Below are 25,516 nucleotides of genomic sequence, written 5' to 3'. Positions count from 1 at the left end.
GTGACATGTAAACTTCTAACTCTTATGATGACAAAAATCACTGCCTTAGCGAAAAAGCAGCTATCCTATACTAATACATTCAGACAATAATGAAGAAGAGATGCAAAAATAATATTAATATATAATATTACCACATCAATCGATGGTTAATATATAAGAGTTTTTATCTTTATTTTTAATTTACGCTGGCTGTTAAAATGCGTTTCAATAATAATCTTAAGAAGAATCTTTTCTCTTTCTTTTAATTTGTTCTTACTGAGAGAGTCCAGGCCGAAGAATTTAATATTTAGAATTTAAGAATTTCTCGAAATTTTTTTATTACTTTCTAGTTTTAAGAACTTTTTAGATTTGTATTATAATTTAAATAATGCATGCACATCCGCAATTTTCTCCTTTAAACTTTTTTTGTCTCATTTTTTAATATAATTTTTTTATTTAGCTATAAACTTTGTTTATCCAAATTTATTGTACCATTAATTATACAGGGTATCCCAGATTAATGGCGACAAAACTTGTGTGCAGATAGAGCTGACCAAACCGAGTCGAAAAGTCCTTTACCATTTTTTTATACTCTTAATAAAAAAATTATTATTGAGCCGCGCACCTGATAGTGCGTGAGCGCTCAGCTGTTACACGCGGCTTATCGACGTGCGCCCGGCTAAAGTTCGACGATAATTAATCAGACTTTACTCAATAATAATTCTTTTATTAAACGTTATACAAAAAAATGATAAAGACTTTTCGACTCAGTTTGGTCTGCTCTATCACACGAGTTTTGTCCCCATTAATCCGAGACATCCTGTATATTCCTTAAAAACTGAGTAATTATTGAATCTAACATGTCAATAATAATGCGTAATAAATATATTTAAATAATAAAAGTTATGATCCCCGTTTTTTATTTAAAACATGATTATTATATAATTATATAATTATTATTAAACTTTTCTTAATATTTTCTTATTTTATTATTAAGTTATTGCTCTAAATATAAAAAATAAAAGTTAAATTTTATTTATTTTCTTGTATATAATATAAATATTTTTATTCTAATTATATATATTCTACTATTTGCATTTATTCTATTATATTGCGTAGAAATGCATATATTGCAAGCGAATAGAAAAATTCAACAGCCGAACATGCGAGCGACGAGCGTTTTCGTAATCGCTCAGTACTGTTCGTTGCCTCTACACACGAACTTAGGCTACACGTACATGCGATGACGTAGCTACGTTTGTGTTAGTAAAGGCCGTGAAAAAATTTTAGTCGTAATCGTAAGACCGTACGCAAATCAACCAATCACAGTTAAATATTCTAATTACGTTTGTTAGAATGCTTGATTGTAATTGGTCGATTTGCTTACAGTCTTATGATTACGGCTAAATTTTTTTCGCGTGCAATGGCCTTAAGTATTGGGATGTTACATGTTACCCACAAGTTACCCACATGTCAGACATTCTTAAAGCCATTGCACGTTAAAAAATTTTAGTCGTAATCATAAGGCCGTAAGAAAATTGACCAATCACAATCAAACATTCTAAACATAATAAGAATGTTTGAACTGTGATTGGTTGATTTAAGCGGGGAGCACACACTTTTGCATAAGTGCATAACAATAAGCATAAGGAAATTGATTGGTTCATTTTCTTATGCATACATTTGTGGACCAATCAATTTCTCTATGTTTATGGTTATGCGCTTATGCAAAAGTGTGTGCTCCCCGCTTTACTTACGGCTTTACGATTATGACTAAAATTTTTTAACGTGCAATGGCCTTTATGCAGCACCTCACGTAGCAAATCGATGAACTATGAAGCGTGAAAAATAACATTTGACAACCTAAATTATTTTTGCTTGCTATTTTATAATTATTCGCTCTATGCTAGTGCTGTAATGTGTAACGTACTTGTGAAACCTATAAAATTGTCCGAAAACTAAGCTTAGCGAGGAAAGTATTATGTAGAAGGAACATTTTCCACTTCTTTGAACAATTATCAAACCACATGTTTTTCCATATGATTAGGCTTATTTTAAAACTTCTTTTACGGCTATTTATTAACTGTCAAAAGAAAAGCTTAGTTTTCAGACAATTTCACAAATGTACTAAAACGATGTGTAGTTTTATTTTGTTAAAACATGCTTTTATTTAGAAATGGCACGCAAGAATTCTCAATGTATCATTTCTCGCATTCTTATGATGTTAGCCGACGACTAACACTTTTTTTAAATAATTATATGTGAAATTATTAACCCCATAAAGTATGTTTACATATGAGAAGTTAGTAAGTATCTGCGCATGCGTGACATAAATAGGAATCGTGGTAGGAATCAATAGAAAAGAAAAAGATAGGAGCTGAATATGTAATATGACCGACGTATACAGACGAAACGTATGTGTGTGTGCGTGTGTGCTGTGTGCTCATGTGTCTGTACATACTTTTTGGGGTCATGTATTTCGTAGAGTTAGCAGTCTAGTATTATATAGAAGTCTATGGTTTAGCGGGGAGCACACACTTTTGCATAAGCGCATAACTATAAGCATAAGGAAATTGATTGGTTCATTTTCTTATGCATACATTTGTGGACCAATCAATTTCTTTATGTTTATGGTTATGCGCTTATGCAAAAGTGAGTGCTCCCCGCTTTTGTATACCATTATTTACTGGGGTAAGCGGGGAGCACACTTTTGCATAAGCGCATAACAATAAACATAAGGAAATTGATTGGTTCATTTTCTTATGCATACATTTGTGGACCAATCAATTTCTTTATGTTTATGGTTATGCGCTTATGCAAAAGTGTGTGCTCCGCGCTGTATATATCAATTGGCTGAAATGTAATTAACCAGTTAAAAATGAGAGACTCTTTCATTGATCAATCGTGTTACCTTAAGCACATATGAGTTCTGTCCAATCGCATTGTGTCCAAATAAATCTCTTACTGTACCATTATTTTGTGTACATTCAAGGGTAAGAATCATATATGTAATACTATTATATTGTTAGACAAAGTTCAACGCGGACGAAAACATTACGGTGCAGACGTATATCAACCTCTCGCTTTTACAATTGCGTACTTGACGCAATGCGCATGCGCTGGTACGTAGTGCCATATATGTAATACTATTGGCTCAACAAAATTTGTGCATGCGCATTGCGTCAAATACACAAATTTTGGAAGCGAGAGGCTGATATACACCGTAATGTTTTCGCTAACGCTGCTTATTGGGAAGATACGTGACTAGCAATATAATAATATTACATATATGATAAAAAAGGTGTCCCTTGGCAGTTAGATATATACATGTATGACAACTGAAAGCGATGTCCTATAACTGTCTTACTCGCACTCCTTATATTCAATTGAAGTAAGTGAGACAAATATAGGATAATTAATTGGCATCTCTATCTCTCATATACATAATATATCTAGACCAAGTGTTAAGAAGTAAGGCGATAAAGATGCATGTAAAAAAAGATAAACTCTGTTCCATGCTCCTTGGGTTCTCTCTCGCTCGCGCGTAGCATAGCAAAAAAGAATTCTATGCTACATGCGAACGAGAGAGAACACAAAGAGCATGAAACAAAATGAATTCTTTTTTATATCCACCTTTACTCCCACTCCTTAAATAAAGATAAACGCTCGCTGGATATGCGTCTTGCATTACTTTCTCTTTCAATTATATGACTTGCATTAAGGATACAATATCGGAATGTCTCCTACTACTACTTTTTTCTTTGCTGCTTGATTTTACACTTCGGGCCAATTTCACCACCTTCGGTTAGATTAAAGCGGGGAGCACACACTTTTGCATAAGCGCATAACCATAAACATAAAGAAATTGATTAGTCCACAAATATATGCATAAGGAAATGAACCAATCAATTTCCTTATGCTTATAATTATGCGCTTATGCAAAAGTGTGTGCTCCCCGTTTAACCAACGGCAGGGTAGCAATTGAAATGATAAGAATGCTTGGTTTTCATTTCACCTCTATTTTCTGTTGCCACCCTGCTGATTTTAACCGTTGGTTAACTTAACCGAAGGTGGTAAAATTGGCCCTTCAAGTGATACATACATAAAGCGGGGAGCACACACTTTTGCATAAGCGCATAACCATAAACATAAAGAAATTGATTGATCCACAAAAACATATGTATGAAGAAATGAACCAATCAATTTCCTCATGCTTATGACTATGCGCTTATGCAAAAGTGTGTGTTCCCCGCTATAATTCAAATGATACATACATAGACATAGTATATTTAGACAGAACGTTTACCTTTGTTCAAGGAGTAGGGGTCCTGTAAAAGATCCTGTAAAAAAGGATAACTTTTTTTGTGTTCCTTGTGTTCTCTCGCACGTAGTAGCACTCTTTTTCGCTATACTATACACGAGCGAGAGAGAACGCAAGAGGCACAAAAAAGAATTTGTCTCTTTCTAAGTGCCTTTTTTACCCTCACTCCTCAACACTCGGTCTAGATTTATTATGTCTACATGTGCACATTTCATGTGTATGCATGCCGCTTTTAATTGTCATACATATACACTAAACAGAGAACATTCTTGCTCTTACATGTACATTATTTATTATCCATTAACTACTTATCAGACTTTAATGCATTAATTTACAAACACACAATATATATTAAGTTTTCTGTAACATCTTTATTACATACTTATCAACAAAAACTACTAACCCATATATAACATGAAGTATATTTAATAAACCAGAATTTCTGAAAAAAATAATTTTCCAACATTATTAATATATAATTATATTATCTCTGTATTTTATTTAATCAAAACTAGTTCTTCATCGACTATATAAAAACATAAGCAAAATTAATAATAAAAAAATAAAAAAAAATAAATGCGAAGAAAAAAAAAGATAAATGCGAAAAAAATAAAAAAAGGAAAAAGAAATCAGGTAGCCTAATTAATTATACTTTTTTGTGAGATAAATTTCTCTTTTTCTCATCTTCTCACTTCATTATTAAATAAATTATATACATATTTGCAATTTTTTTTATGTGTGTGTGAGAATAATACATTTAAAAATCATTGCACATACATATACATTGGGCCTAAAAAAAAACAAGTGTTCTTTATGATGTTAGACAAAAATATGAAGAATGAAATGAGATGTTTAAAATTTATCTTCTAATTACAAACTATGCAAATTCGTTTTTACTGAGGACCTTCTTCATAGTCTTTTCTAAAGAGGGTAATAACGCGCAATAAGAGTCTACACATGTAATGGCACATTTTTCAAACTCTTCGCTATACTTATCCACTTCAATCTGTGTCGGATTTGGTCCCATTTTGTCTTTTATATTATCATTACATTCCATTATGCATCTTTGTAAACGATTCTGGAAAATATTAAAAAATATATATATATACATGTGTATGTGTGTGTATGTGTATATATACATATATACATACATACATATATACATACATACATATATATATATATATATATATATATATATATATATACATATACACTTAATATAGCTAATAAACAATATAAAATTTGATGATGCTTAAAAACTCGCTGAACTAACATCGAATCAAAAAGTTTAACAATGAATCGCATCATTGACTCATTCGATTTGTCAATACTTATGAAGATATATCAAAATCTGTATATTACTTGCCTATATTTCTAAATCCATACAAATTACATTACAGTAAATTATAGAGAGCTATAGCAAATTTATGTGCTATGAAATCTCTTAAATCATCAAATATTTCTCTTATATCATCAATTCTGGCAATTAAATAAGTTGAGCTTTATTACCTGTACTCGTTCAAACTCTCCTTGAACATATTGTTGTGCTTTATTTAAAGAAGAATTACAATTCTCTACACAATTATGAATCTTTTGTATACTATATGTTTCATTATCACAACATTGTGCAGCGCATCTGTGCATATCTCTCTGAAATTAAATGTGATTTATGTTTATATATACAATAATACACAAGCTAAAAAGATAAGAATTATTAATTAATTATTTATTTTTCAATATTAAATAAACATGGAAAAAATATAAATCTTATTTTAAATTTTGAAGACATATGCTATTATTGCATACTTATGAATAAATAAAATATGAAAATGATAACTGAAATTGCCATAAATAATAATTGAAATTGCTACTATCAAAAAAGAATAAATCATCAATAAATCATAAAGAATAAGTTATATAATTGCCTCTGTTTACAATTTGAGTATATTTTAAACCCATCACATTGTACGATAAGGTAAAAATTTTTTTAATTCTAAATAATGCAGATTTTTTTATATTTTCGCAAAGAGAAAAGAACTTTTATGACCTTGAAGTTTATAATATATATGTGAATATAAAATTTCTCAACATGAATATAAGATTCCTCATACAATAAATTCGTCCAAATATTATAAATTATTTGATTAAATAAATTATGAATAAAGTAACTATTACGAATTGAAACATATTCATTTGATTAATATAACAAATTCCTTAATCTTGAAAAATATTTTTAACAATTTATTATTTTTTTTATATAATAGCCAGCGTTAATTTTTATTCTATATGTTAAAACACTTTTCTTATTAATAAAATTTTATTAAAGTTGGTAAAAAAAGTTTGCTTTCTATATATTATTTTGTATATAATTCTGTATATAATTCTATATATATTTCCGTATAATTTTGTATATAATTCTCTCTCTATATATAATTAATGTATTATTTAATATTTTTTTTCTACATAAAAACATTCTTTTTTATCACTACGATTGATAAAAATACCTGCATTTTTCGTAAATAGGTCTTATCAATTTCCTCGACCATTTTCGTCATATGATCTTCTACTCGTTTTTTTTGTTCTTCCATTTTTGTTTCGTTTATTATAAAATTATTTGTGTAATGTAAAATATGAAATATGCAAAGCACGTGTAAAATAATATAACTCAGAGTTGCCAATTTTAAAGCGGGTGTAACGTCCTGCCAATTTTAAAAACTATATTTTAGCTAGTAATCAAGTACCGCTTTTATCCCTACAAAATACCTATAGAATAATTATGTAATCCATTTGCTTTTATTTTAATTGTTAACTAATTTCATTAACCGCTTATTATTTTAGTTCCATATGGTTATTTAGCCTAAAACTTGAATATATTTTAAACCTTTTAATAATAATAAACGATGGCGCAAGGAATTGAGAATTCCTTGGATTGACGAATCAGGAAGCATTATTTAGAACTAGCTAGTTGTACAGCAGTGACTTTCTAGAACTAACCTGCTGATTACTTTAAGAACGAACTTGCGAGCGAGTTTCATACTCGATAATATCGATACTAATATCTAACTTTTAAGATTTTAATATTTAATCATACAGACAAATATATATATAATAATTACTCACTCTTAAATTGAGGAGTAAATGCGCCGTACTTTATGGAATCATAAAACGTATATAATAATAATTTGTTGACTACAATTTGTTGAATATTTATAATTATTTTATCCAAAACATCACATATAAAACTTTCAATACCATATCCAATACAATTATACCTTATAAATAATTAAAATCATATTAATTAAAACAGGTTATTATATAATGCGCGAATGCTTCCATAAAGAAATGATTTTAATAAAATTAATATGCTTTATTGTAGTATCGATCAAGCGACCATAAATATAAATTTAAGAGGCTTATATTCTATGGAATCATAAATTATATACATTGCATATAATACAAATAAATTATCTAAAATATCTATATTTTTAAACTATAGAATGCCATAACTTTAATTAAATTGCCAACTTATTATCAGAACTGAAATAAATAGAACAAATGATTCCATAAATTAATAAGCATAAATATTAACCATATTATTAAGGATTTTATATTATAAAATATTAACTAAGCTTAAGAAGAGAATGCGCATAAGAGGCCTCATGTTAGTGAAACCTGATACTGCGAGCGATAAGTCGAACGGACATGCGACGGCTACGACCACGAGCGCCGAAACTCAATAGTCAAATAAACATATCGATCGACAATTCTCAGAAGAATTGTTGTTAAAAATCTTTCTTCTCAGAAGTCCTTCACTGAATCATTCTAAGAATCTTCCAGAGCGCGACGCGTGTGCTGCGCACGGCCCGAAGACCCTTTGTTTCGACAGTATATAAGCCGGCGATTTCGAACCTTCAGGGCATTCAGTTCGGGGCATTACTTTCAGATCATTCAGCATTACGTTCATTGCAGTCAATTCAAAGCTCTTCAAGCATTCGAATCATTTATTCTTAGCTAACATTATTCATTATTAATTCCTTACTATTTCGTATAAGTATTCCGCTCCGTATTATTCGTTCATTGTTCGCGTACTATTCATTATTCCATTTCGATTAATATAACTGTCGATTCAGTGTTAAGCTGTGTAAAACTAAAGAAATAATAAAAAACTTTGTGCATACATCTGTGTACTTTTATCCGGCCTACTTCATCCACGACCGAGGTCTTAAAGGACGAGAGAAGGGCTTAACAAAGTACGACCAGAACTTGAACAGAAGGAAAGATTTTTCTGCCACATCACGGTAAGTACTTACAATTACTATAAATCCCATCTTTCCATAAATATTAGAAACTTTATTTGAATTAACTGATAACCCCTAATATCAATTAATTATCTTTTCATCCTCTAAATAATAAGAAATCCTCTGTCAAGCATTAGCATGTGGCTGACAGTTTCCAGTCAATCAACTTTAATCTATTATCCTACTATTATTTAAAACACACCCTTAATATCAATACTAAGTAAGATTTATAAATTCCATGCAAAATATATACTACTGTTGTCATTTGAACTAGACTTAATCTTGCAACACCTTGCTCTTTTTCCCGAAAATCCATCGTTGCCGAGCGCTTATGGTGCCCCTGGCGACTCCCTCCTTTCTTCCTAAATTCTGAATATAATCCTTAAACCTCGTTGCCGAGCGCTTATGGTGCCCCTGGCGACTCCCTTTTTCCTAAATTTTGACCTCGTTGCCGAGCGCTTATGGTGCCCTGGCGACTTCCTCCTTTCTTCTTGAATTCTTTATATAACCCTTAAACCTAGTTGCCGAGCGCTGATCGAGGTGCCCTGGCGACGTTTCCTATCAATTTAAAAATCTCCCACAAGAAATGACAACAGGAGATTAAATTAAAATCAAATTTATTATCTAATTTTCTGAACACAACCCAATCCTTGAACCTAGTTGCCGAGCGCTATTACGGTGCCCTGGCGACATTCGACCTCTTTTCTAAACCTTCCCTTTCTATCAGAAATTTAGAGTCATAATATAATCAAGTATTGATATTAAATAAAAGACCTTATCCTTTAGGCAATTCTCATAATAAATTAATTCGATCTAACTAACTCTCTATTATTTAGTGTCCACAATTTGTTAACTATCCTTAATTTCTATCATAATGTTCCTTTTCAAATCTTAATTCTCTAACTCTTACGGTTTCTAATTAATATATATATATATATCTTAAGTAACAAGCCCCTTGCATATGGTGAACCCGCAATACAAGCGGACTTGCCGCTAAAACGCAACCATAATCGATATCTTTCTTTTATTATAATATTAAAAGTCTATTCTTTAAATCTGATTAACCTTCGAATTACGTATACCTAGTTGCGTCCATATAGTGTGTCCCAATAGTGTGTGGTGCTCGTTTAAAGCGGAGTATACTTCTAGATAAGCGCATAACCATAAACATAAAGAAATTGATTGGTCCACAAATATATGCCTAACGAAATGAACCAATAAATTTCCTTATACTTATGGTTATGCGCTTATGCAAAAGTGTGTGCTCCCCGCTTAAGGATTAGTAGGAGTGAGGGTGTGAATCCATGCAGCGGAATAGCATAAAGCGGGGAACACACACTTTTCCATAAGCGCATAACCGTAAGTATAAGGAAATTGATTGGTTCATTTCGTTAGACATATGTTTGTGGACCAATCAATTTCCTTATACTTATGGTTATGCGCTTATGCAAAAGTGTGTGTTCCCCGCTTAACGCGGAACGAAAGCGGAACCAATCACGAGCATTCCGCAATTTTTGCTACGTGGATTCTAAATCCCTACATCTCCATGAAGCGTAACGAGCGCATCGCGGATCAATTCGCAACCAATCACAAGTCATTATTTCAAAAGGGCTAAAACTGCATTAAAACTTATTTAATTTATTTAACATTTTTAATCAATATTTTCAATAAGAACGCATTTATTTCAATATTTATGTACATGATGATAAAAAATGATTGATAAAATCAATATTTAAAAGTCATTTTAAAGATGTTTTGTTCGTTCTGCTTGCGCTCATTCCGCTCCATGGGAATATAAGGATTTGAAATCCACGTAACAAATAGGACGGAACTGAGTATGTATATACACATATACTTTATTAAATTTATGACAGCGTAGGCGTAGACGCCGTAGACCACCGTAGTCAGTGCATAAAGCGGGGAGCACACACTTTTGCATAAGCGCATAACAATAAGCATAAGGAAATTGATTGGTTCATTTTCTTATGCATACATTTGTGGACCAATCAATTTCTTTATGTTTATGGTTATGCGCTTATGCAAAAGTGTGTGCTCCCCGCTTAAAAGTTAATAAAGTTAATATTGCTCATGTTGTTCATGTTGTTCATATTGCCACTCGAGGTTAGCTTTTATATACGGGTATGTATATAGATATAGATGTATATATAGAGATGTGTATATGACGTTACACGATCTGCGAAGATCCTCCGCTAAGAAGTACTGAAAACGGAACGAAAGTGCGGAACGCTCGTGATTCCGCTCTCGTTCCGCGTTATGCTATTCCGCTACATGGGTTCGCACCCTGATGGATAAACTCACAGATTACGGGTGCGTTCGGGCAGACACTATTCGCACTATTTAACGCTATTGGCTGCTCGCGGAACTGCTTTAAAGAGAGTTGTTGCCATGAGAATTTTTGATCAGGATGACATGAACATTTTCCCAAAGTTCCAGACAAATTCGCCGAGAACCCATTTCCATAGGTTTTGTGTGGGGTACTTTAGGAATATATTCTCAGTAGTTTAGAAAATAATAATTTGTTTATAATAAATGAAAATTAATTGAGCGTATAGTTAGTAGACATAATTTAAAAAAAAATCTTTTTTTATTTTAATCAACGTGAAATCATTTGGGAAACTGTAATGTTTCTAACGTTTAGAAAATAATAGTTTTTATTTTATAATAATTAATTTTATATCAGCTAATAATCCGGAACCAGATACATAAGGTCAAATATGCTAAATAGATGGACTCGATATAGTTCACATTGCTAATTGGCCAGTTGTTGCAAGACTTTGATTGGTCAATCGTATTAGATTGGTCCGTTTTCTTAAGGTATCTTTTCCCGCTGATGCTCGACGCTCATTTTAGCGTCAAAATAGTCATATCATTAAAATTGATGCTATGTTGTGAAAAACCCATGAAAAGAATCAATTTATAGCGTCAATACTAGCCAATAGTACGTCTTGACGCTTGTCGTTGAGAAAATCCAACTTCTTTTTTTTTTGACGCTAGCGCAGCTAGCATCGAGTCAAAGGATGCGTTCCATTTTACGCATTGAGTGTATAAATCGCCTGAAAATCTATAGTACACGTAACATATATTATAAATTTCCAAATGATCTATGCGCTCTATGCATGAAACAAAACGCAATCGAAGTCACGTGACCACATTCAACGCTGAAACGAGCGTCTCATGAATTTGCATTCTTAATGCATACTTATATGGACTAATTAATTTTCTTGCATATTTCTCTGCGCTATTTTTATCTGAATATACCTTTACGGTTACGAATATTAAATAAAATTTTTTCATGCTGCAGGCGTGGTCTACAATAGAGTAATTTGTAAAAAAATTAGCAATTACAGTCGATTTCCTCCTATCAATCAATCTAGTACATTTGAGTATTAAATTACCAATCTGAGAGTTCTAGTGCAACAGTCTAATTAGCAATGTAGACTATATATACGATGCGTTCCATTTCACGCATTGAGCGCATAGATCGCCTGAAAATCCATAATTCATGTAACATATATTATAGATTTCCAAATGATCTATGTGCTCTATGCATGAAATGGAACGCAATCATAGTCTACACTATAGTGATTACGTTTATATGTCACCCTTAATCTTAATAAATTTAATAATGCGTTGTTGTAAAACTGGCCAATCATGGCATGGTCATTCTTCTGAAGAATGGAATGACTGTGATTGGCCAGCTTTAGAACTACTAAGTTATTAAATCCGATTAAAGGACATTGCACGTTAAAAAATTTTACTCGTAATCGTAAAGCCGTAAGTAAATCAACCAATTACACTTCAAACATTCTTATTATGTTTTAGAATGTTTGATTGTGATTGGTCAATTTTCTTACGGCCTTATGATTACGACTAAAATTTTTTAACAATGTCCTTTAATCGGATTTAATAACTTAGTAGTTCTAAAGCTGGCCAATTACAGTCATTCCATTTTTGGCCTTAAGGGTGACGTGTAAACATAATCTGCGATTGCTCAATTTCTTACGAATTACAACTCTATTGTAGACTACGCCTGTCGCATGAAAAATTTTTAGTCGTAACCGTAAAGGTATATTCAGACAAAATAAGCGTAGATAAACATGCAAGAAAATTAATTAGTCCATATAAGTATGCATTAAGAAAATGGACCAATCTAATACAAATGACTAATCAGAGTTCTAGTGCAGCAATTGGCCAATTAGCAATGTGGACTATATCAGATTCCGTCCATTTAGCATATTTGGCCTTACGTATTCGGTTCCAGATTATTATCTGATAGAAAATTAATTATTATAATATATTATATATTATTGTAATTTAATTATTATAAACTATTATTTCCTAAACGTTAAAAAATTATACACGTGTTTCCCAAATGATTTTACTGTTGATTAAAATAAAAAAAATTTTTTTTAAAATTATGTCTGCTAACTATACGCTCAATTAATTTTCATTTATTATAATTAAATTATTATTTCCTAAACTATGAGAATATATTTCTAAATTTGCCCAAACGATTCTCAAACAATTGTAATAATTAAAAATAAGAAATATTAAATTTGTCTTAGTATATACGGAGATCGTCTATAGCGCCAATGCCGCGAATAGTGTCTCCCCGAACGCACCCTATGTTTACACGTTACCAGAGAGAAGCCTGAAGCGGGGAGCACACACTTTTGCATAAGCGCATAACAATAAGCATAAGGAAATTGATTGGTTCATTTTCTTATGCATACATTTGTGGACCAATCAATTTCTTTATGCTTATGGTTATGCGCTTATGCAAAAGTATGTGTTCCCCGCTTGAGAGTCGCCACGCCGCCGTTTTTTGTACGACGCTTTTTCTAGGTCGTACACTAGCGTCACGTACATTCATTTTACGCCGCCTGGAACTAAATTGTTACATCCACTTTCCGGAGCTATGATAAAACAGTCGATTGGTTCATATCTGTGCTACATCCACTTTTGATATTGTCGATAGTGGTAGTACACTGATCGCTAGGCAAAGAAAGATGATTGCGCCGTCTTCGTGTCTCTCTCATCGCGTATGTGTGTAACGTCCATAAAGATACATGACCGATATGTAAGCACACGTATGCGATTGTTGGGATGAGATAACATTAGACAAGGAACGACAATCGCATCCTGTCCTTGTTTTTCTAGGGTATCGCTTTTAGGGTCGAGATACGGGCTGAAAATGCTTTTTGACCTTTCGTGGCAGAGAGCAGTAATGTAACAAGGCTAATAAGCATACACTTTTTGCAAATTTTATACTTGTAATTAAACTTGTTTTTTTACTTGTAATTTTATACTTGTATTTATAATTAAAATTATATAATACAATTAAATGTTGTATGATGATCAATAATAATAGTAGAATAATAGGTAACAGAATAAACAAATGCAAAATATGTAGACACGGGTGCTTATTAGACTTGATGATTTATTGTTTTGTGATTATCGATACTTTATATATCATATCAACGAGATAGAGAAATAACACGGTTGTCAATTCTTGTTTGACAATTGTGATTACAATTTAACAATTGTAATCGCAATTTCATAAACTAACAATTATATTATCTTTTTTCAATTGTACAGATCTTCTAAATACAGATATATATAAGTATTGTGGATCATTAATATATCCCTCATATAATTAAGTGTATTATTAAAGTAAATCTTGATGAAACAAGAGATTAGAAAAAAATAGTTTCATAAGATAAAATAATTTATTTTTATTTAATATTTATGTTATTTTCATAAAGTGTTACGTACAATAAAATATATTTTTCTTTTTACGTAATGAATAACATATATTTCTATTAAAAATTATTTTCTTCTTTTTATTATTTTTGAAGTAAAAGTACTATGAACGTAAGAGGAATACAAGTATGTAAGATAAGTAATAATTAAATTGATCTTACTTCCAACAATACAAAGCTAAATGGGAAGCGTTCGATTTCTCACGCCGTAGATCAGAGTTCGAATCTCCCGAGTTTAGCAAGAATTTTTTTTTTATTTAAATTTATCGTGTGTTCATATGCATTTGAAAAATATGTAACGGTCGGATTTTCCCGAGCGCTGTTTCGGGATAGCTCGGTCGGAATCAGGGATCGGAAAGGTATAGCAAGTATCGGAAGACGTGTATAGAATAAATAATGTATTTATTTATGTCAGACTGCGGGGTTACAAATGCGTATGGGTGTATAAACGTGCGTGATTGAAGAAGTTTGAATAGGCGTGTATAGAACGTATGAGTGTACGTGTATATAATGTAGGAATGCGCGTGTATACAATGTATGTCGGATGCGTGTATATAATGTATAACGTATGAGTGTGCGTGTAGATAACGTATGAATGCGAGGGACGCGCGAATGCGTGTCTGTATGTCAGGCGGAAATGCGGAAGCACGGCGGTGGTGCGATTCGGTGCGAGATGCGCTCGAGTGCACGCGTGGAGGGCACTCGCAAACGGCGCGATCGTATGCGGTGAATCGAAATGTCGATAATCGATACCTGGCGTCGATGGGTGGTAGCACCTGTCGGCTAGGTAATCGTGATGGCGCGCGGTGATGCCTACGCGAGGGGCGGGGGCCTCGCGTCTGGGCGAATCACGTATTACCAAATTCGGTGCGTTGGGCGGTCTCACGGTCCTAGACGCGCGGATTCTGTCGCCGTAAAGATGGCGAGTCTTGTTCGGATTATGATGGCGCGCGAGATACCTCGCGATAGTTTTTCCGGATTTGCAGGAATGGTTTGCGGCGGAATGGGAGCGTCCGGCAGACGAGAATATCCGTCGGTGGCGAGTAATTTCCCACCGCTTGAATTATTGCCGGTGTTATGGTAGTAACGCTTGTATGGCGAGATGCTGGGAAAGCCCAGCAGAGGCGGAGTACTCCCAACCTGTATCTTGCTCGTAAAGCGTGTAGGTTTCTTTGGAGTTGCTCTGAGCGTCTTGCCGACTTCAGAGCGGCGGAGAAGATTCTGATCTTTTTAGCAGGTGGAGCGCTTATTTATACCCGGCGTCGGCGGTATCGCGTCGGCGCGATAATTGTTTCTTTAATAATTCGGTTGAGCCCATTCGCGGCTCGGGGAAGTTTCGGAAACGGTCGGAGCGGTTTCCCGAGCGCGCGACTCGTGCTCCGGTACGGTGTGCCGACCCGGTGGTATAAATGTAAACAACTATAAATATTTACAAAATATTTATGTTCGCTCACCGGTTTAAAATATAATAGGGCGCATAGCCCCTTCGCTCTAACGGTCCCGTGACTGGTGGGCGTGGGATGGCGGTCTCACGCGTGTTGGCCCGACCGGTGGTCGTCGGGCCGCGGCGTCCGGCGGGCGGACGGCCGGGTAACGATGTACGCATCGTTACAAATATGATTATTTTTAAAATTTGTTATATTTTCAGAATAAAGTTTCTACAAAAATGACAACCAGATAACTTTTGTGCTATTTCTCTATTCCGTTAATATGATACATAAAGTATCGATAGTCACAAAACAACAAATCATCAAGTCTAACAAGCATCCGTGTCTTATATATTTTGTATTTGTTTATTCTGTTACCTATTATTTTACTATTATTATTGATCATTATACAACATTTAATTGCATTGTATAATTTTAATTATAATTTAAACATATGTATATATTCACATATGTATACATGCAAATATAAAATTTGCAAAAAGTGAATGCTTATTAGTTTTGTTGCATTACTGCTCTCTGTCATGAAAGGCCGAAACGGCGGCGTGGCGACTCTCAGGCTTCTCTCTGACGTAACCCTAAAACTATATCTGTAATTCTAAGGCTGGCCAATCACAGTCATTCATTCAAAGGAATAACTATTCACGATTGGTTAATTTCACAACTAATATATTAAACCAGATTAAAGGCCGTATTACACTATGAGTTGCGGACTTAATTCCGTTCGAGTTGACAATTGTGAATTGACCAATCAATCGGCAAGTTGCTTTATTCTGATTGATCAATCCGCAATATCAAAATTATTATGATTCTCAAAATGAGAATTAAAATGAAATGAAGATGAGTCAAAATAAAACAGATGGAGATGCTTTATTCATTTTTTAGTGCATAATCATCTCTATTTGTATAATAAAGAATTAAGTTGATAATAAAATTTAACTAAGGTAAACTGATTAAAAAGTTATTATTTAAAAAACAGAATGTATGAATAAAAATAGAAAATATTTTGAACATAGGTAATATTCTTCTAAATATGAATTATTCATTCAGTTCACTTTAATAGATATTCTGTAAGAAATCATTAATTCCTAGTAAAATTATATTAAGGGCCAATTTGACCACCTTCGATTAAGTTAACCGACGTTAAAATCAGCAGGCTGGCAATAGAGTGAATGAAAACCAAGCATTCTTATCATTTCAGTTGCCACCCTGCCGTCGGTTAATTTAACCGAAGGTGGTGAAATTAGCCCTAATTAAAATTAGTTAATTTGTGCCATAATCTAGAAATTTTACTAACCTTATTGAGAAATTTAGATATCGTAAATAGCCGACATGTCGGCTAGTGTTATGGTCTACAATTAAATAATTAATTTGTAACCGCTTCACGTGCGGTTCGCGTGCGCGGACAGCGCAATCGGGATCAGGATTCGTGAAGGGGTTGAAGCACTATTGTACGTTAGTTGGTGTGTACGTGGTTTATTTGCCACTCGGTGGCAATGGTCAGCTTTTACAATGATACGAGTTAATACAATAAATCGCGTTACTATAAGAATACGAGTGTAATGTTGTGACGCGGGTCTAGACAATGTTTTGCGCGTCTGGTTAAAGGCCCGGCTCGTGGCGCGGGGCGCGTGCGGTGAGACGGGCGCGTGTTGTCGGTGCGAACCCGTAGGTGCGAGGTGCGCGCGGTAAGGCGGGCGCGTGTTGACAGTCTTTCAATATCTCGCAAAGTGATATCGTGTGAGATACGCGTGTTACGGCGCGTATTACATGCGGTTGGGTGTTCGGCGCGGACTGCAGGGTGTCAGGCCTACAGTCGGGTGTATGCGTCGGCGTCGGTGACGCGGCGCGTGTTCCCAGAGAGAATCGTGGGACGCGGAGTCCGGACGGTCGGATGGTCGGATCGTAAGGTCTCGAGAATATTCGAGGAAAGCGGCGAACTCGTCCACTCTCTGTTCTGTACGAAAGGTTTTAAGACGGGAGTCGTCTCTAGAGCAGATGGTCGAGAATGCTCGACGGAGGCTGCGAACTCGTCAACCTCCGGGCCACTGTCTATGAACGTTGAGGATCGGTTTCTGGAATCGTCTCGGAGCGTACTGCTCGAGCGGATCTCAGGTGCCGGTCTGGTACGGTCTGGAGTTCGGTAGGGCTTTTTATACCCTACCGGAGCGATCGCGACACCCGCGCCGTTCGCATCCCCCTCGGGGTGGGGGAGACGACGCGGGCCTCCGGCAGCGCGCGTTCGGCGATCGGCATTCGCCGGAAACGTTCGGTGCCGTTCGGCGCTCGGTTTGTTTATGACAAACACCAACGGCGGTGTTTGTCATAAACATTGCTTTCGCATTTAAAAATGGGCGCTAAGCGCCTCTGCCCCTGCCCGGCTGGTGTTCGCCGGGCGGCAGACTTCCGACGGGCGACGTGTCGGGAACGATGGGGGATGCATCGTTACAAATTAAAAATTAATTATGAACTAACAAACAAAAATAAATGCACTACAATCATTTACAAACGAAATACAATTGATTACACACATAATTATTTAAAAAAAGTATTAGTCGTCGGCTAACATCATACGAATCATTGCCGTGCGTTACGTTGGATGAAGGAAATATCTGGATGGAGCCTTTCGCTGTGGGGTTGAAAACAAAGGGGTAAGAAGATTGGTTCTAGGCCCATATTCATAGTCCATTCTTATATTTAAGATTGTCTTAAGTCTGGTCTTGGATCGATTTAAAACTCCATTCAACCAATGAAATGACAGCATCTTAAGACCATACTTGAGAAAATCTTAAATATACCCAACAAACACGAACATATAACTGTTATACTGTCATAATGAAACAAAATGTAACACGCAATATAACATGAGTGTATCAGGTTATATACACAGGTTTACACATTATATATAGGTTAGTAGTAATTTCCTACTCATATAAATTACAGTTATATAACATTAATGTAAGAGGTAAGTAACATAATACATTAATGTTATGTAATTGTAATTTATATAACTTTTAAAAAAAATTATCGAATATTTATATAACATGTATAAAAAATTAATAAAAAGTTATACATATAATAGTAATATAAAATTTATAGAATTGAGTTACAAAACTTATATATCTTTGTTATTAAATATAGAATGGAGTTATAAAATTATATATCTTTATTACTATAAATATACTCGGGAAAAAAAACCGATATATAAATATAAATAAGGCAATATATATAAATATATATGAAATATATGCCTATATACAAATATATATGATTATATATAACTTATTATATATATGATCATATATCACACATAATTTTGTATAATATATACAGAAATTGTCTGAATAAGTGAAATCAGACATTTATCTGTCCGATTTTCCAAAAATTAGTTCAATATCTGAATTCCCTCTATGGGAATTGTATAAGAAATTGAACTGATAGAAATAATAATATATGTTATTAGCCGTATTTTGCAGACTTCATATATGCTCATGACAAAAATACGGGTATATATAATGAGGAGCGCGCCGCATAGAGGTAAGCGACGATGAATTATAATTCGAATATAATTGTATAAAATTATATGCAATTATACATACGTATGTATAATTTAAAATGTTAAATGATAATTATTTAAAAATTACAATATTCAAAAGTTAATAATTTCTTCTCTATTAATTTATTGGTTTCTATTTTTTAAAATTAAATATATATAATTATTTTTATTGTTATACAAGCATTTTATATATATGTAACCCAGGAAAAAAAGCCTATTTCATATATATATATAAAAAGGCATATTTCATGTATATTTATATATGGGTTTTTTTTCCCGGAAAAATATTTCATAAATATGTTATATAACATTAAAGTAATGTAACATTTGTTATATAACGTGTAATATTTCGGTTATATTGTTGTTATATTATTATAATCAGTAAATAACAAAGAAATATAACAGTTTTAAAACACAATTATATTGTAGTTACAAAAGAACATTATATAACGTCAATATTAATAACGTATAACTTGTTATATTGAGTGTTATTTCTAAGTTATATAATAGTCATATTCTGTGTTTACTGAGTAAGAACGGACTATGAAAACAAACCGCCACTACGCGTCTTTGTGTTGTGATAAAAGGCCATTATGGGACTGTCAACAATGGCGTCGTAGACGTGCATGAGGCGTTCTAGACGATAACGTCATAGAGGGCCACTATAGGAATTGTCAACAATGTTGTCATAGACGTGCACGAGGCGTTCTAGACGATGACGTCATAGAGGGCCACCATGGGAACTGTCAACAATGTTGTCTTCCACGTGCACAAGCTATTATAGTGGTCCTCTATGATCGTGATTGTAGTCGGCAGGAAAAAAGCAAGCTTGATTGAACAGTTGGAGGGGGCCGTAAGAGTCGGTGACGCAGATAGCTATGAGGAAATTAATTATTATTTATTTATTTATTTTTTGCTGTTGGATTCGGTCTCGATCCAGAGTCCTCTGCGTTTCCACTCGTGGTCTTAGTATGGTGAGCTAAACGAAATCTTAATAAAGTCAGATTGGATAAAGTATTTATGACGAGTGTCCGCCATGTTGGAGTCCACCACGTGGATAGCTATAGATCGGAAAATAATAATTATTTATTTATTTTTTCCTGCTGTGATAATATTCGGTCTCGATCCGGGGTCCTCTGCATTTCCAATCATGATCTTAGTATGGAGAGCTAAATGGAATCTTGATAGAGCAAAGTTAAATGAGGTATTTATGAGTGGCCATCGCTGTCATGTTGGAGTCCGTCGCGTGGATAGTTATAGATTGGAAAATAATAATTATATATTTATTTATTTATTTTTTCTACTGAGTGCCAATAGTTGGTCTCGAACCTGGGTGCTCTGCGTTCCCGGTCAAGATCCTAGTATTGTTGGTTATCTGAATCTTATTATAATAAGAGAAAGTGACGAGTGTCAGCCGCCGCCATGTTAAGTCCTGAGTACACCACGTGGACGATTTATAGGTTGGAAAATTATTTCTACATGTTGTCTCTGAGACGTGAGTCTTGGCGGACATATTGTGTCGCGTAGAGGAAAACGGTCCATGACTCATCGAGAGAAAATGACATTAACGCTAGTTTGACTTATGATGAAAGTAATTGTTATTGTTGAGAGAGAATAGAGATATGCGGCGGTGTACAAAGAAAGGAAAGAAAAAAAATTAGACGATTTAAGAAAAAAATTCTTTGTTTATTGACTTTAATTTTTTTATACAATGATATGTCGATTACAAATAATTAATACATAATACATCTTAATACATAAACTTATATATAGGTTGTGCGATGTTTCTCATATTTAAAAAAAAAATTTTACGATATAATTGTACTATTAAATGATCGTTATGTTTACAGTCTTTGGTAAAAAGAATAAGAAATCAATCAAGATCGTAACCGCTATTCATATAATATAAAAATACACAGCTGTATGTACAGGGCGGTTGTGATTGTCGGTATTAGCAACGATAGCTGTCGACATCGTCCATACCCTCGGAACTCTATCGGAAGGATAAACTCCCACATGTTTGGCATTGAGGTGGCGCAGTGCTTGCAGAATTTCGCGCGAGTTCATTATTTTGATTAAAAGATGGACGAACAAGCGGAATTTTATATTTAATAAATTCAGTTTTTATCTCCTTTAATATTCCGTTTATGCCCATGTCGTCTTGTAACGTCAAGTTTTCAATGACTTCTCGGGTGAAAATAGTATATACTTTGTACTTGCTTATATCTATCTCGTTATTCGTCTGTGTTTCAATATTTTCATTTATGAGCCGGAAAACTTCGTTCCCGCTACCGATTTCTTCGCTCATTATCGTCGTTGCTTATTTCCCAATTATCAGGAGAGCCGTAAGTAGCCAGAGTAGCCTGTTTGTATCGCTGTTAACAATATAATTTTGCTCGACCAGCCAATATTTTAATTTGTACGCGTTGTGTAATACGCAGTGAAAGATTCCGAATTTTCGAAATTCATGATAGCCGCAATATCGTCCGTGCTCTTCTCCTGTTGTCAGATCTTTGAATGCAGGGGAAATACTTTCCAAATTATATGTATCTTTGAAGAGTAGATTCCGTAAGTAACTTGCTTTTTCGCTATCTCTGACGTAAATATAGCCCGCACATCTTGTAATTTCACGTAGATGCGTTGTAAAATATTTTGGATTAGCTTCACCGTCGAACTACTCGGTATTCGTGATAATGACGCGTGCCAATTGTTCTCTCGTCTCGCTTTTTCCGGTAATTCGCCAAACGGATGCGGCGGCAACATAATCCAATGGCCGACGAATGGAGAGCGTCAATCACGACAACGGCGACTTCTTTAGGAACAAACTTCTCCTCGGCATTACGAAAACCTTGTCAACGACTATATCTATATTATCACGGAAACTAAAGCGCTTTCGTGGTTTAAATTCTTCGCGAAGCGCCGATGTTCATTTCTCGAATCAAACTGAATTCTTTTTTGTTACTTTGTACATTTTTTGATCTTTTAGTCAATGCCGTCGCCATCGATTTTGATCGAGCGTGAAAAGAGAAAAATAGGCGAAATTTTCTAACCGTGTATTATACTGTAACGAGCAAATATATACGAGTGCGCGATAGAAATTTAACCGTCAAAATCGACGATGACTTGATGTGACGAATCAATTTCTATAACATTGTCAAATTCGACGTAAATAATACAGTTAACGGTCTCGCTGAGAACCTTCTAGAATCGCACTTCTAAGCGCAAACTGCCGTGTCTCACAAGATTCCAGTGTCCAGCATTAGCCGACAGATCAGGCGTGAGATCAAAAGCGAATAGCGTGTAACTTTTGAAATAATCGTCTCTACTTATAGAATTTCTCTCGTTCAAAAAATGGATACCTGTTCCAGTGAAGAGCATTTGATAAGCTTCGTCGTAAAGCGGTTCCTCCGACGTGAAAACCGGCTGTAGCGGTCTACTGGGAATTTGCATACCATCGATGTACAGAGAGAAGAAATTTATTCAGTAATTTTGAAAATTAAAGGGATTTAATTTTCTATCACCGTTAAACGCTTTATTATTGACAAAGCCGACTATTATTCTTTTCGGAAATTGACCTAGTATTACATTATCTAACGATTCGCCCACAACACTGCTATGTATCGTGAACGTTTTAACCTCGACCCTCGTGAGAGGATACTTGGCTGTATCTCTGCTCAACATTCTAGCATGTGCTAGCAATAGCCCGGCGCTTATCTTCGCTCTTCTCACAAGAAAGTTTGCGTCCAGTATATGAATTTTCGATGACGAGCTGTTACTCTCCATGAGACAGAACAAATCTTTTGAACTGACGAGTCTTAGATATACCTTTACGCCGTTAATTAAAAATTTATCTGGATTGAAAACGTCGCAATGGAGATATCCTATGAGATCTAGCGCCCTCCTCGAATATAATGAGCGCGTCTCACGAGAGCGAAATTTGCCGTTTTTGATTCCACCGGTTCGTCCATTCGTCTGGTAGTATCCGCATGCCATAGACACGAAGTTAGATGGGAAATTTTTACTGGTGAAGAATAATTTAACAACGCCTCGATGTAGGCGCGGTACGCGTAAGCGTTGTTTGGCAGCGATACGAGCTTCTGATTGAAATACACGTCGATCTGATTGTGGAATAAAGTAAATGATTTATGGGACCTACATTGTCCGATCATGCGCTGCCACCCGCCCTCACAACGTGTTCCGTGCAACCGCCTGACGTTTCTACGCGTACGCGAAGACTCAGCATGGTGTGCATGAGATCTAAATATTCTTCTCCGTGGCCGGGAATGACGAATTCTATTGGCGAGTCCGAGAGCGAAGTCACGGGATTGTAATGAATCCATTGTGAACTCTCGATACTAGTTTGCGTGGGCGGTAAGGAAAAGAGATCAAGTTCACTCTTTAAACACTCGCTCGAATGCGTGTGAAGAAAGAACATGTTTTTTAATCATCGCAAATTTTTACTTTGTCGTCGCTGTAATTCTCGCTTTCAAAGGTATTTATACGATCGTTTAAGGAAATATGTCGAATACGGTGCGCTTCTTACTGATTTTACGGCGTTTAACGGATGTCTTAAGCCTTTTCACTGCTTTTTTCCTCCCCCTCCTCTTATTGCCCGCCGACCGTGTATTGGTTTTTTTCTTTCCTCGAGTCTTGATCTTCGACGAATTTTTCTTATACGCCCCACGACGTTTACGTGTTCCCGCAGATTTAGCGATGAGCGTGTCGAGCCCGACGAAAGGAAACTGAGCTACATGCATTTTCGCATCCGTCTTATATCCCGAACCTTTCATTAGACTGCTTATTTTTTCTTTAGCTTTTCTCTTAAGATTATCGCGCGATTCTTCAAATCGATGTTTACTCGTCACCTTAAACGGCATATTATTTTCAACATCATCGATTATATTAACTCCGGCACTTAAAGCTTTTTTTCCCATAGCCCATACGCCTCTACTTAAATAAGATAGTACACGTCTGAACAATCCCCCGAGAAAACTGCCGATACCGTGACCGCGTTGATAGGGTGATCCAACAAAAACTCGCGGAATTCCACCACCCCGACTACCACTATTTTGTAATTCGTCATGATACATCAAATAATAATAATCCATTAATGTTCGAAATATTTTTTCCGTTATTGTGGATATAAAATTTTTTGTAATATCTAGTCGATACGTCTAAAGTATAATGTCACCGTTAATGTTCCGAAATCGAATGGTATACTCTGCCTCAGCTGGTCTTTATATCTATTTCGATTGTACGAAAGCACCTTTGGCACAGGGCTCTGTATTGCGCGTGAGAAATGCTTTATTTGCGGATGCAAATCGCTTAATCGTTTCGAGCATCGTATATGACTATTCGCAGAAGAGGAGATTGTACATCGCCCGTAATATAAGGTTCACAAATATTGCAATAAACAAAAAGTTTATCGGGAATACCGCGCAACAAATTAGCCGGTTCGTTGGCTATTATCATGCGACTGTGCGGGAGTACAAAAAATAGCAAATAATAAACTTCATCGTAAACCCATGCGGGTAAAACGTCAGATAGAACGGAACTACTTTCTAGTTTAATGAGTTTCTTCGTATTTTCGTGTATATTCGATGCTGATTTCGTTGTTAAACCATGTTGGAAATATTTATGGAATAGGATCGCTATCGAGCTGAATCAGATTTCTATGCTTAATATGCGTGTCAAAATCGAGTATTCGTTGAAGTTTGTCGGAGAAATTTACATAATGAGTTATATCACATTTCTCTTCTTCACAGGAAAGTTTCATAACAATTTTACCACCAATGACAACCTCAAATTGCCAAACGATATGCGAGGCCACTGATTCGGCTATATAATTCACAGCTTCTATAATATCTCGCAGTCGAGTAAATACCCGAAGGTACTTGCGCTTTCATAGCGTTAATTGTCTTATCGCGCTCTGTAATATCGATGAATATCATTAATTCTCCGGGCCGTATATGTAAAAAACTACACGGAAATTGAATATCCGTGAGCGCTACTTCCCAGCGTCCGCGCAAGTCTACACGCTGAGGTAATTCGGTGGTGAAACAGGTGTTTTTATTCTCCGAAAAGTAGCGCATACTGCTATTGCTTGGAAGAATCATATAAAATTCATTCTC

General features: G+C 34.9%; 1 protein-coding gene across 1 annotated transcript; it reads right to left on the bottom strand.

Moving 5' to 3' along the window:
* Positions 1-2,689: 2,689 nt before the first annotated feature.
* Positions 2,690-6,993, bottom strand: LOC126852039 (protein FAM136A-like). The gene is made up of 3 exons (XM_050596515.1): positions 6,808-6,993; positions 5,813-5,953; positions 2,690-5,378 (listed from the first exon to the last, which is right to left on the bottom strand). The coding sequence occupies exons 1-3, from the start codon at positions 6,889-6,891 to the stop codon at positions 5,178-5,180; spliced, it is 426 nt and encodes a 141-aa protein (XP_050452472.1). The 5' UTR covers positions 6,892-6,993; the 3' UTR covers positions 2,690-5,177.
* Positions 6,994-25,516: the final 18,523 nt, after the last annotated feature.

The sequence above is a fragment of the Cataglyphis hispanica genome, chromosome 9, assembly GCF_021464435.1.
Source record: "Cataglyphis hispanica isolate Lineage 1 chromosome 9, ULB_Chis1_1.0, whole genome shotgun sequence".
Taxonomy (NCBI): Eukaryota; Metazoa; Arthropoda; class Insecta; order Hymenoptera; family Formicidae; genus Cataglyphis; species Cataglyphis hispanica.
Note: the sequence above shows the minus strand (reverse complement) of the source record. Positions and strands in the feature narration are given on the sequence as shown.